This window comes from Paroedura picta, chromosome 5 (genome assembly GCF_049243985.1).
Source record: "Paroedura picta isolate Pp20150507F chromosome 5, Ppicta_v3.0, whole genome shotgun sequence".
NCBI lineage: Eukaryota > Metazoa > Chordata > Lepidosauria > Squamata > Gekkonidae > Paroedura > Paroedura picta.
Window position 1 is genome coordinate 110005149 of NC_135373.1, and position 9972 is coordinate 110015120.

Consider the following 9972-nt stretch of genomic DNA (forward strand, 5'->3'; position numbering starts at 1 on the left):
ATACTCTGCCCAGAGTCTATTCCTGTCAATCATTTGATAAAGAACTTCCGTATCTGCCCATGTATTAAAGAATTCAGACCCACCGAATACCCAGGAAACGGGCTGGAAGATACATGGTGTAGCCTCTTTGTTGAAATTAACAAGCAGGGACTGGTCTGAACAGTGTCTCAGCCCCTTCGGAAAACCTTGCAGGCTACTGTGAGTTCCTTAATGAAAGGAAGGAAAGCTACCATGCAATAAAGCAAATAAATAACCGCACATGGAGCTCAATATATCCAGCTCCATTTTGAGTTCATCAAAGAGGCTCCAAAAACCAAGGATCCGATTCTGTTACAATCTTTCCTGCTAAACCAATAAAAGTTAGGCAGATTAATGGGTAGCTGCTGGTACCTTTCAGGTTGCTTCTTTGGCTTAGCAGAGAAAAAGAAAGGAATTAGCCCTTCCAGCAAATGTACCAATTACAAAGGATATCTTGCCAAGCAATTCCCAGTAGAGTGTAGGGCTTGAAATGGCTTAGAGCAGCATTTCTCAACTTTTTTTACCATTGAGAAACCCCTGAAACTTTCTTCAGGCTCCGAGAAACCCCAGAAGTGGCACAATTGGGCAGAATATGGTTGGGAGGCAGAATCATGGACACACCAACCTGGGGCTCCTCCCCTCCCCACCCCACCCCCTCCAGGCCCATCATTGGCCATTTTGGGAAGGGAGGATGGGCAGACATGACCATATATTATCACTGTTGTTAGTTGCGAAGTCATGTCCGACCCATCGCAACCCTATGGACAATGATACTCCAGGCCTTCCTGTCCTCTACCATTCCCATTTAAGCTCGCAAATATTATCATGCTACCCGATAAATGTTTAACAAATTTAAATTTATTTATTTATTCCCACCCATTCAGGAAATCCTTCCAAGGGTCATCAAGAAACCCCAGGATTTCATGAAACCCTGGTTTTGGAAAACCTAGGTTAGAGTGATAAGGAAAGTGTATATAAGCAGTTCTGGAGCTCCAAGCACTCTGTACAATGCAGAATTTGCCAACAGATTGGAAATAATGCAATTCTTGGGTTGTCCCAAGCCTATGCCAGCATCCTTCCATTTGCATTCAGGAGAATTTCTTCTCTGTCCCTCTGTCCCGTTTCTTCCCCGTCCCTTTCAAGGCTGTCACAGCACGATGGAAGTTAAAAAAAAAAATCTGTTGGAGATGTTTCTGAGAATGCCGCCTTACATTGCAGCAGGTCTGCTAAATCCTTTCCCTTGGACTTGAATAAAAGCTCCAGTAGAAGGGTTTCTCTCGAAAGGCATTGATTTGAAAGTCTAATACCAAGGGAGGAAGATGTTAAAAGACTGCACTGACTCCTAAGGCACTTGGGTCCAGAATCCAGAGAACTGCATGACGTAATTTATATCAGGTTGCAAACTTTAAAAACCACCACAACAACAACTCCGCCGGCTTGCAGAAGCCAAAGTATCCGATTGTTTAGATTGGACAGGAAGTAACCCGGGAGCTGGGAAGAAGAGGAAGCCTGCCACTGATTGCCCAGCATTCAAATTGGCAGCCAAAGGAGGGAGGGGGGAAATCTCATGACTGGTTTAAAAGGGAGCTGCGGTTTGGATGAGAACTTAATATGCTGTGCGTGGCTCTAAGCATGCTCATAATAGTTATTTAAGAAGGGATCTTTCAAACCGTTGGCAACGGATGCTGATGCATCGCGGAGTCCAAGGGCAATGTCTGTGTCAGCGGTGCCGATACATCGTGCCCTGGCAAAAGGACTCCGTTGGCACAAGATGGTTCTTGTTGATCGTTTCCTTTGTTGCACACACAGGGGAGAAACGGCACTGCACATGGCAGCCTGCCAGCGCCACCGGGGCATCTGCCAGCTCTTGGTAGAGGCGGGCGCATCGCTGAAGACCACGGATTCCAAGGTAACCAAACCAAACAAACCCATCATGCAGTAGTGAGAGAAGTGAATTCAGTATGCTTTCATCTTGGCCGACGCTCTCTCCGAAGTTCTGGGGTTCTTTTTCCAGCCCTGTGCTAGAGATGTTCGTTTCGATGGCATTCCAGGAAGGAAATCCAGAACGAATTAAGATTTGCATACATTTTGCAAACCGGACCAAACGCTTCTGTGCAGTTACCCATGGCAGCCTGAACTACAAGTATACATCTAGAGCAGGGGTAGTCAACCTGTGGTCCTCCAGCAAACGCTGGCAGGGGCTCATGGGAATTGCAGTTCATGAACATCTGGAGGACCACAGGTTGACTACCCGTGATCTAGAGTATACATCACCTCCCTCCAATCTCTATCAACTTGGTAGGTGGGAGTAGACTGTGATTGGCTGCCGCCACGTTATGTTATGATTTTTACTTACTCAGATGCCTGCTTTAAAGAAAACTGTTACCCGCCACGAGCCTACCCAGGGAGTGGCGGGAAATAAATATAACAACAACAACAATCAGGGAGTTGTCAACAGAGGCACAGTGAACATTGCCGAACCCCAGATATCTTGGAGTCATGGTATTAAAATGTGGAGCTGAAGTATATTAATTGCGGCTGCACCAACAGCCAATCTTAAATGTTGTTTGGAGCTCGGCTGGCAGGTGGGACTATGTGAACACCTGCCTAGAGTCAGAGGCTAGAGTCAGAGTTGCATTTTGGAAAGCCATTCCATAAAGAGGAGCCCACTATCAACACAACTAAAGAACAAAACAGAACTCAATAGACAGGACATTAGAGCAGGGAGGAAGCACGGATAATGCTTGATGCAACTAGAGGTAGGAATGGAAAGTTTCTGTTAGAGGGTGGTGGAATCTCCTTTGTTGGAAGTTTTTAGGAGAAGATTAGATGAGCACCTGTCAGGAGTAGGTGGTTTTTAAGTCCCTGATAAGGTGGGAGGCTGGACTGGATGGCCCTTGGTTGTCCCATAGAATCATTGAGTTGGAAGGAAAGAATCTCCTGGGCCCTCTAGTCCCAACCCCCTGCAGAATGCAGGAAACTCACCATTACTCTTTTTTAGCTCTGCATGATTATGATTGCCTCTTGTTTGCAAGGTGGAAGCTAGAACTTTATGTAGAATTTCCCTAAAACGTTATTTTTCAAAGCAAAATGGCAGATATAGGTAAAAGATCTGGGGACTTTTAAGGGAGACTAAAAGTCTATCCATAAAACCAGTCGACTGCAGCCGCAGTTGTGTGCCGCACATTTTTATGTTGCCACTGAATTCTCACTAAAGCCAAATTTGAGGTGAATTTGAAGGTTCCTGTTCAGACCGAGTCATTGGCAAGGAGTATAAAGAGTTTTGATGAATAGCAAGCTTATCCATCCCCTCTTGGATCGGAAGCTATACCAAACAGAAGCGGATTGGACCAAAGAATTACTCATGGATGAAAAGCCTCAAGCTTCATTCCAGATAGAGAAATGTTGTGCCCCCATGATTCTAGCTCACCAGATGGATGTAAAATACTTACAAGTACAATCACATGCCCTTTCAGCTACTTATATTCAATTTTTTTTAATCATCTAAAAGTTTTAAAGTTTTATCATGCTTAATCTTTGCATTCTGGTCTGTGACCATATAAATAAACTTTGCTTGACTATTTTAGAGGGGGGATTTTATGGCAATATATCTTGCTGAGGTTGCTCCCTTCCCCAAATCTTGTCCTTCCCAGGATCCACCCCAATCTCCAGGTGTTTCCCAACCCAGAGCTGGCAACCCGCCTCCGTCCCAAGGCTGGCTATCCAAACATTTACTAAGAAGATGTCTTGTAAAACAGGGGTAGTCAACCTGTGGTCCTCCAGATGTTCATGGACTACAATTCCATGCTGGCAAATGCTTGCAGGGGCTCATGGGAATTGTAGTCCATGGACATCTGGAGGACCACAGGTTGACTAGCCCTGCTGTAAACGTTGCAGCAAAACTTCCTCAAACTGCACAGAGACCCAACGCAACCAACAATCTTTTTGATATCTACGCCCGCCAAACAAGCATTTCAGAACGCTAGTCTGGAGAGTTTCTCTCTTTGTCTTCTCTCTGCAGGGGAAGACACCACGAGACAGGGCCCAGCAGGCTGGGGATACAGATCTAGCATCATACTTGGAAAGCCGGCAGAACGTCCCGGGCACACCCCGCGAGGACCTTGAGACGGCAGTGTGACGCCCGTGTCTTTTGGTAGGAGAGAGAAACCTTCGGAAAACGCAGCTGCACCTGAAGCCGCTCGGGTGACACGTGAGGAGGAACCCCACGGAATCGACAGCGCGTCTCTCGCCCTTGGCGGAAAATATCTGAAGAGATGCCAACCAGTTTCTAAGGGCTACCGAGACTTGCCACGGAACTCTCGCGATTCCAGGTGTTATCCTGTAGGGGTCAAGGAGGAGGCTGAGGGTCCTGTGGAATCCACGGGCCTCAGAAATTTACTCGTATTGCTCTCAGCAAGTAGCATGAATGTCTCCTGTATTCCTTTGCAGAATTTATTTGAAGACAAAACCTAGAAGGTGTGGGGGGGAAGAAACACAATAGCGTGAACATTCATAAAAGCTGTCCGAACTTCCCCTTCTTCCTTCTCCTGGCTACAGAACTCTTGTGCCCCCTTATGTTTGCCCGACATTCCTGGCCCTTCCCTTTTCACAGGGGCCCATCAGTCAAGTGATGTTTGTTGATCTCTGCACTAAATCTTCATGGCTGCTCATCAGGCAATAGGCAATGCTTTGAAGGGAGCTGTGGGCGCCCATGGCAAAATCGTACCTTTTTAGAGTAATGAGTTTCCCCTTTATGTTCCCTCAGAGGTTGTCTTGCCAGAGAGCTGCCCACTTGTTTTGAACATATTTCTTCTTCTGTCTGGCTCTGATATGCACTAGGACTGTCTCGGAATAAATCACGAAGAAGGGGAGGAGATTTATTACGAATTTATTATATATTATATGAATTTGAAAGTGGTAAAGTTTCTATGTGATAGCGGACCAAAGAGAAACTGGTCAGATGTTGGGATGTCCGAAACCTCCATGAGGAAAGAGAACTGGTCAAATTCCATTGGCTTCCCGAAAAGTTCCTCAAATGTTTTGTCTGAGGAAAGACTTCCATCATTCGCTCTGAAATCTTACTTTGGGCAAAATCTGGTCACAAGCTCTGGTTGTGTGGAATTCACCTGAGAATTTCTACTCTCCATCTTCAGTGTGGTGACCAGTTTCATTTGAATCTTCCATTGTCTCAAGTGATCATGACAGGCTGGCTGTATTTAGCCCCGCAACTTGCCTGAAATTTTGCTGCAGGTCAGAATAAAAACATGTAGGGTGGTGGAAATCAGAATAAGAATAGTCCACAGAGTTGTGTATTTGGTTAACATACTTAGCCCTTAGCTGTTCCACTGTGTTTTAATGGCCTCTTGAAAAAAATTGGAAGTGTGTTTCTCATCCAGGCTTGCTAAAGACAAATACTATGTTAAAATCATTTTTTTAATTTAAATTTCTTTTCAGGGGACGATATAAACTGATCATTAGACAAAAAACTGTTGCTCACGGAGAAGTGGAGAACTTGTCATAATAATTATGGGACAAGGGACATGCAGTTTTCATTTTCCCACCTCTTCCTCTGAGACAAGAACTTTGCTTTCTCCCGCTGAGCCCTGGTATAGTGTCTTTATCTTTTGTTTCCTGTCACCAGGAGATCACCACAATAATAACAAGAATAATAACAATAAACCTGGTCATCCACATTTGTACACAAAGCATATGGCATTGAGGTTTTCCATATTTGGTTCTGAAATGGAAATGTTCATTTTATGTTCTCAGGCCAACTCACGTCAAACTACCGATGCCCAGAAATCCTATGACAATGTCAGATAATTTGTTCTTAAAGGCTCATTTTAGTTGTGGTGGCCTACAAGGCAAAGGTGAAGGAGAAGGTGACCACTTCCTGTATATCCATGTAAGATTGACTGGGCAAGTCTTGCTCTCCCCGAACATCCCAGTACAACAGTGGTCCCCAACCCCCGGTCCGGAGACTGGTACCGGTCCGTGGATCAGTCGGTACCGGGCCGCGGCTCCTCCTCGTCCTCCTCCCCAGCTGCTGCCTTGGGGGCTCCCCTGCCACTCTGCTGACAGATCACATTTGGTGCTGTCCAGCGGCCACCATGGTGTGGCACTGCGCAGCTGCTGATGGCAGCACCCCCCAGGGGGCAGTGGGAAGTCAGGGGCGCTGGCGGGAAAGCAAGTGGAGCAGGGGCTTAGGTGGCGACAGCAGCAGCGACGTCCCTCGGCAAAAGAGGCCCCCGGGCCTCAGTAAAATTGTCAAGCATTGACCGGTCCCTGGTGATTAAAAGGTTGAGGACCACTGCAGTACAACACATCTTTCCACTGACCCTCTGGGTCATATTCTCAGCCTTGGGTTGATGTATTCCAATACAGGCAAGCATCTATTGTCCGTAAAGCCCTGTGATAAGTCTCAGGTTAGTTGTGCTCCATGCATCCTTGTGATCTTCTTCTACACACATTGGATAATGCACTTTGGCCATTTTGATTTTCCAAAACTGTGTTCCTGCTGGACTTGAGCTGGTCCCTGCACGTAATTGAAGTTGCCCTGGGACAGAAAACTCATGTAGCCTTTTGCTTTCCTCTCCACAGCAGATGGCAAGCGATGCCAATTTCAGAACGAGAGCATTGTGCCACTTTTGCAAAGGCCTCATCCTTCCACCTGCAAAAAGAGAGAGAGAGGGAGCTCAACCAGGTGATACTTGTACAAGTATGACAGAAACTCAGCCCAGTGTGGAAGCTGGGGCAGAAATTGGGATTTAATTGTTGTGCTAAATGGTTTTGCAAAGATAATGCCAGTAATTGACAGGCAACATGCAAGATTAAATAGCTCTCTGCTCCTGAAATAGCTTACAGATGACCCAGTGTATTGCCTCTTCACCATGGAGAAGGGATGTTGGTATAAGCTGCTATTTTCCCTCTTTGAGTAAAATTACGCCCTGTAAGTCCACAAATGCAGTGTCAGCTGGCTTCGGATCTCATGGGGACCTTAGACTGGGAGCTCCAGTAGTCCTTGCTGTCCTGGAGCAGAAAGGGTGTGCGTGCTTCCAGGAGGGCATGAAGGAAGTCTAAAGAGTTGTACTTGTCCCTCATGAGTCCTTCCCCAAGAGGAAATGGGGAATTGCCCTAGGCCAGGCTTCCTCAACCTGAGTTTCATGAAATCCTGGGATTTCTTGATGGCCCTGAAAGGGTTTCCCCAATGAGTTGGAATTAATTGATTTTAAATTGTTTTTTAAAACATCTGTTGGGTGATATGGCCATATAATAGTCATGTCAACCTGCCCTCTTCCCCAAATGGCCAATGATGGGCCTGTAGGGAGAAGGGCAGGGAGGGACTCCAGGTGGGCATGTCCACAGCTATGCTTCTCAAACATATTCTGCACCATTGCACCACTTCTGGGGTTTCTCAAAGCCTGAAGAATGGGTTCTTAAACCATACAAAAGTTGAGAAAGACTGCCCTGGGCAATCATTGCCCAACCATTGATGGTTCTTTTAGCAGTGTATGTACCAATACAACATGGGCCGCAGCTTAATGGAAAGCCTCTAGAGATCATCAAATGTGGTGGTTTCACAGGCAGGTTTCCCTCTCCATATAGCTGAACTAGATGCCACGATTGACCAGGCTTTCCAGTGCGGATACCCAAGATATACACTAGATAAGGATACATATCTTATTCTTGGAAATGGCAATCATATTCGGACTGCAGTCAAAGCAAGAACCTGGATGTGCCTGACTCTGCATAGGAGCAGGAAGAGAAGGAGACAACCTGAGTGGGCATGTGATGATCGATACATGGTTCTCCAGAAATGCATGAGGCACGGTACATAAATGTCCGTGTATATGAAGGTGCCTTCATTGTACAGTTTTCATAATTCATGAAATGATTGAAATGTTCCTGAGTGGTAGGAATAAATAGATTTCTTTTTTTGGGGCCTGCATGCTTGAATGTGTGAAAGTGACTGCAGACGCCACAGCTGAAGCCAGTTTTGCAACTTGCTCAGCCTGGAAGAGAATTTACGGGTGCTGCAGGGCTAGTGCCAGATGACAGCAGCACCGTCGGGGCTCTTCATCCTCTCTCTCCGCTGACGTGCAGAAAGCTCAAACGTGTGATGTGAAGTCCCATCACTGAGTTGTCAACAGGCATGCTACTGAATTCAGCAAGATTGCTGGTTCACTTTGAATACTGTCATTTCAGTTTAGCTTCTCCCTTATGTGCATCGAGCTTTTCTTTTTGCATAAATTTCTGCTCCCTTGGACCATTCCCCCACTCCCCAAAAACGCACCGATTTCTTGATTTGTGTACCAGTAAATCAGCATTATACATGTAGATGGCTCTACATATAAGTACAGTACTGTATAAAAATGATTATAATGTGTATAAGAAAAGCCCTATGAGCAACAAAAATGAGCTGACCAAAATTGCTTGCAGTGATCTCAGTGACCACATGAAAAAGCAGTTTCCTCCCTACACCTATTGAATGTCATTGGCTGCTATTTGCAGGGGGAAAGAAAGTCCCAGTCTGATGATTTGGGAGTATGTCTAGCTTCAAATTTTCCTACCCCTGTTGAATGTCATTGGCTGCTATTTGTAGAGGGAAGGTCACTCCCAGTCTAATGATTTGTGGCTCATTGGCAGAACACCTCCTTGGCATGCAGAGGGTCCCACATTCAGTCCCCAGCATCTCCAGTTGAAGGATCTGGCAGAGGCCTATGTATATGACCTCTACGTATGATCTTGGAGACCCGCTGCCAACCTGTGTAGACAGCTCTGAGTTTTCTGGACCAAGGGTCCAATTCAGTATAAGGCAAACTTCACGTATTCCTGTAGGGATCAGTATAAAAGAGCAGGAGTCTGGAAGCACCTTAAAGATTAACAAAAAGTGTGGCTGGGGATGAACTTTTGTGAGTTACTGCTCAATCCTTCAGAACTCACGGCTTGTCTCCCTTCTTCTGAAGAAGTGAGCAGTGACTCACAAAAGCTCATCCCCTGCCACAAATGTCATAAGTCATTATGGTTCTCCCATCTTGAGCTATCTTCCTGTATGTGTAACATGATATAACACAATGTTTGCTAGATGTTCCTGGGGAGAGAAAACGAGAGACAGAACTGCTGTTTCCAGGGAGGTCGTTTCTGTGACATCTCATAGACCTATTACGCACGGCCGCTGAAACGGCAGCATGGAGAACTCGGAGGAGGAAGAAGCGATGCAAACCGATTATGCACGGGACGGAACGCAATGGCTGCAAAACCCAGAGTATCTGATTATGCACACGGCTACTCCGGAGCCGCTTCTGGTTGCGCCCTGGTCCTGGGAAGCTCCACTTTCTTCCTCATCTCACTAATGCGGCTTTTTCTGCGGCATACATTGACTCTGCGCCCGTTTGCCGCCTGCAGCGTGCATAATTGGTGATTTTAGCCACCGCCATTCCACCCCAAATGCATACCTTCCACTCCATGCATAATGGGTCATAGAGTTGGAAGGGTCATCTAATTGTTTTTTCCAGTTGCTATGTCAGTTTACTTTCTTATAGATTTGCCTTTAAAAAAACAGTATTTTTGAATGAAGGTGTTATCAGAAGTGGCACCACAATGTCCAGCCCCTTCCTGATTTTTTTTTTTTTGTAGCTCATGTGCTAGAAGAGAGGCTTGGCACGTGCATGCGTGAGACGCACCCTAGCATTCCTTTGAAAAAATGCTCTCTGCTCCAAGGTTCCTCCTATCATTGGGATGCCCGGAGTTGCAAACTGGTTTTAGTAGTTCCCTTGCTGACAAACCACAGGGGCTTCTTCACCCATCCAATGAATTGCTTTAAAGGAGATGGGACTCATTGTGGAGTCATGGGAATTACTCTAGGGTGGAGAACAATGAGGTGAGCCAGTAGGATTGCTCTGTCACAGTCCCCACTAGAATTTAAAGTGATAACAAATGCCCCCACCTCCATGT

At 46.0% G+C, this 9972-nt stretch overlaps 1 protein-coding gene across 6 annotated transcripts in view; it reads left to right on the forward strand.

Moving 5' to 3' along the window:
- DGKI (diacylglycerol kinase iota) overlaps positions 1–7955 on the forward strand; it is a 267208-nt gene extending 259253 nt beyond the window's left edge. For all 6 annotated transcript variants that reach the window (XM_077339877.1, XM_077339872.1, XM_077339875.1 and 3 more), the window contains 2 exons: positions 1828–1927; positions 4040–7955. In XM_077339877.1, the coding sequence (XP_077195992.1) occupies positions 1828–1927; positions 4040–4156 (217 nt within the window). In that variant the 3' untranslated portion in view covers positions 4157–7955. The remainder of the gene's footprint in view (positions 1–1827; positions 1928–4039) is intronic.
- Positions 7956–9972: the final 2017 nt, after the last annotated feature.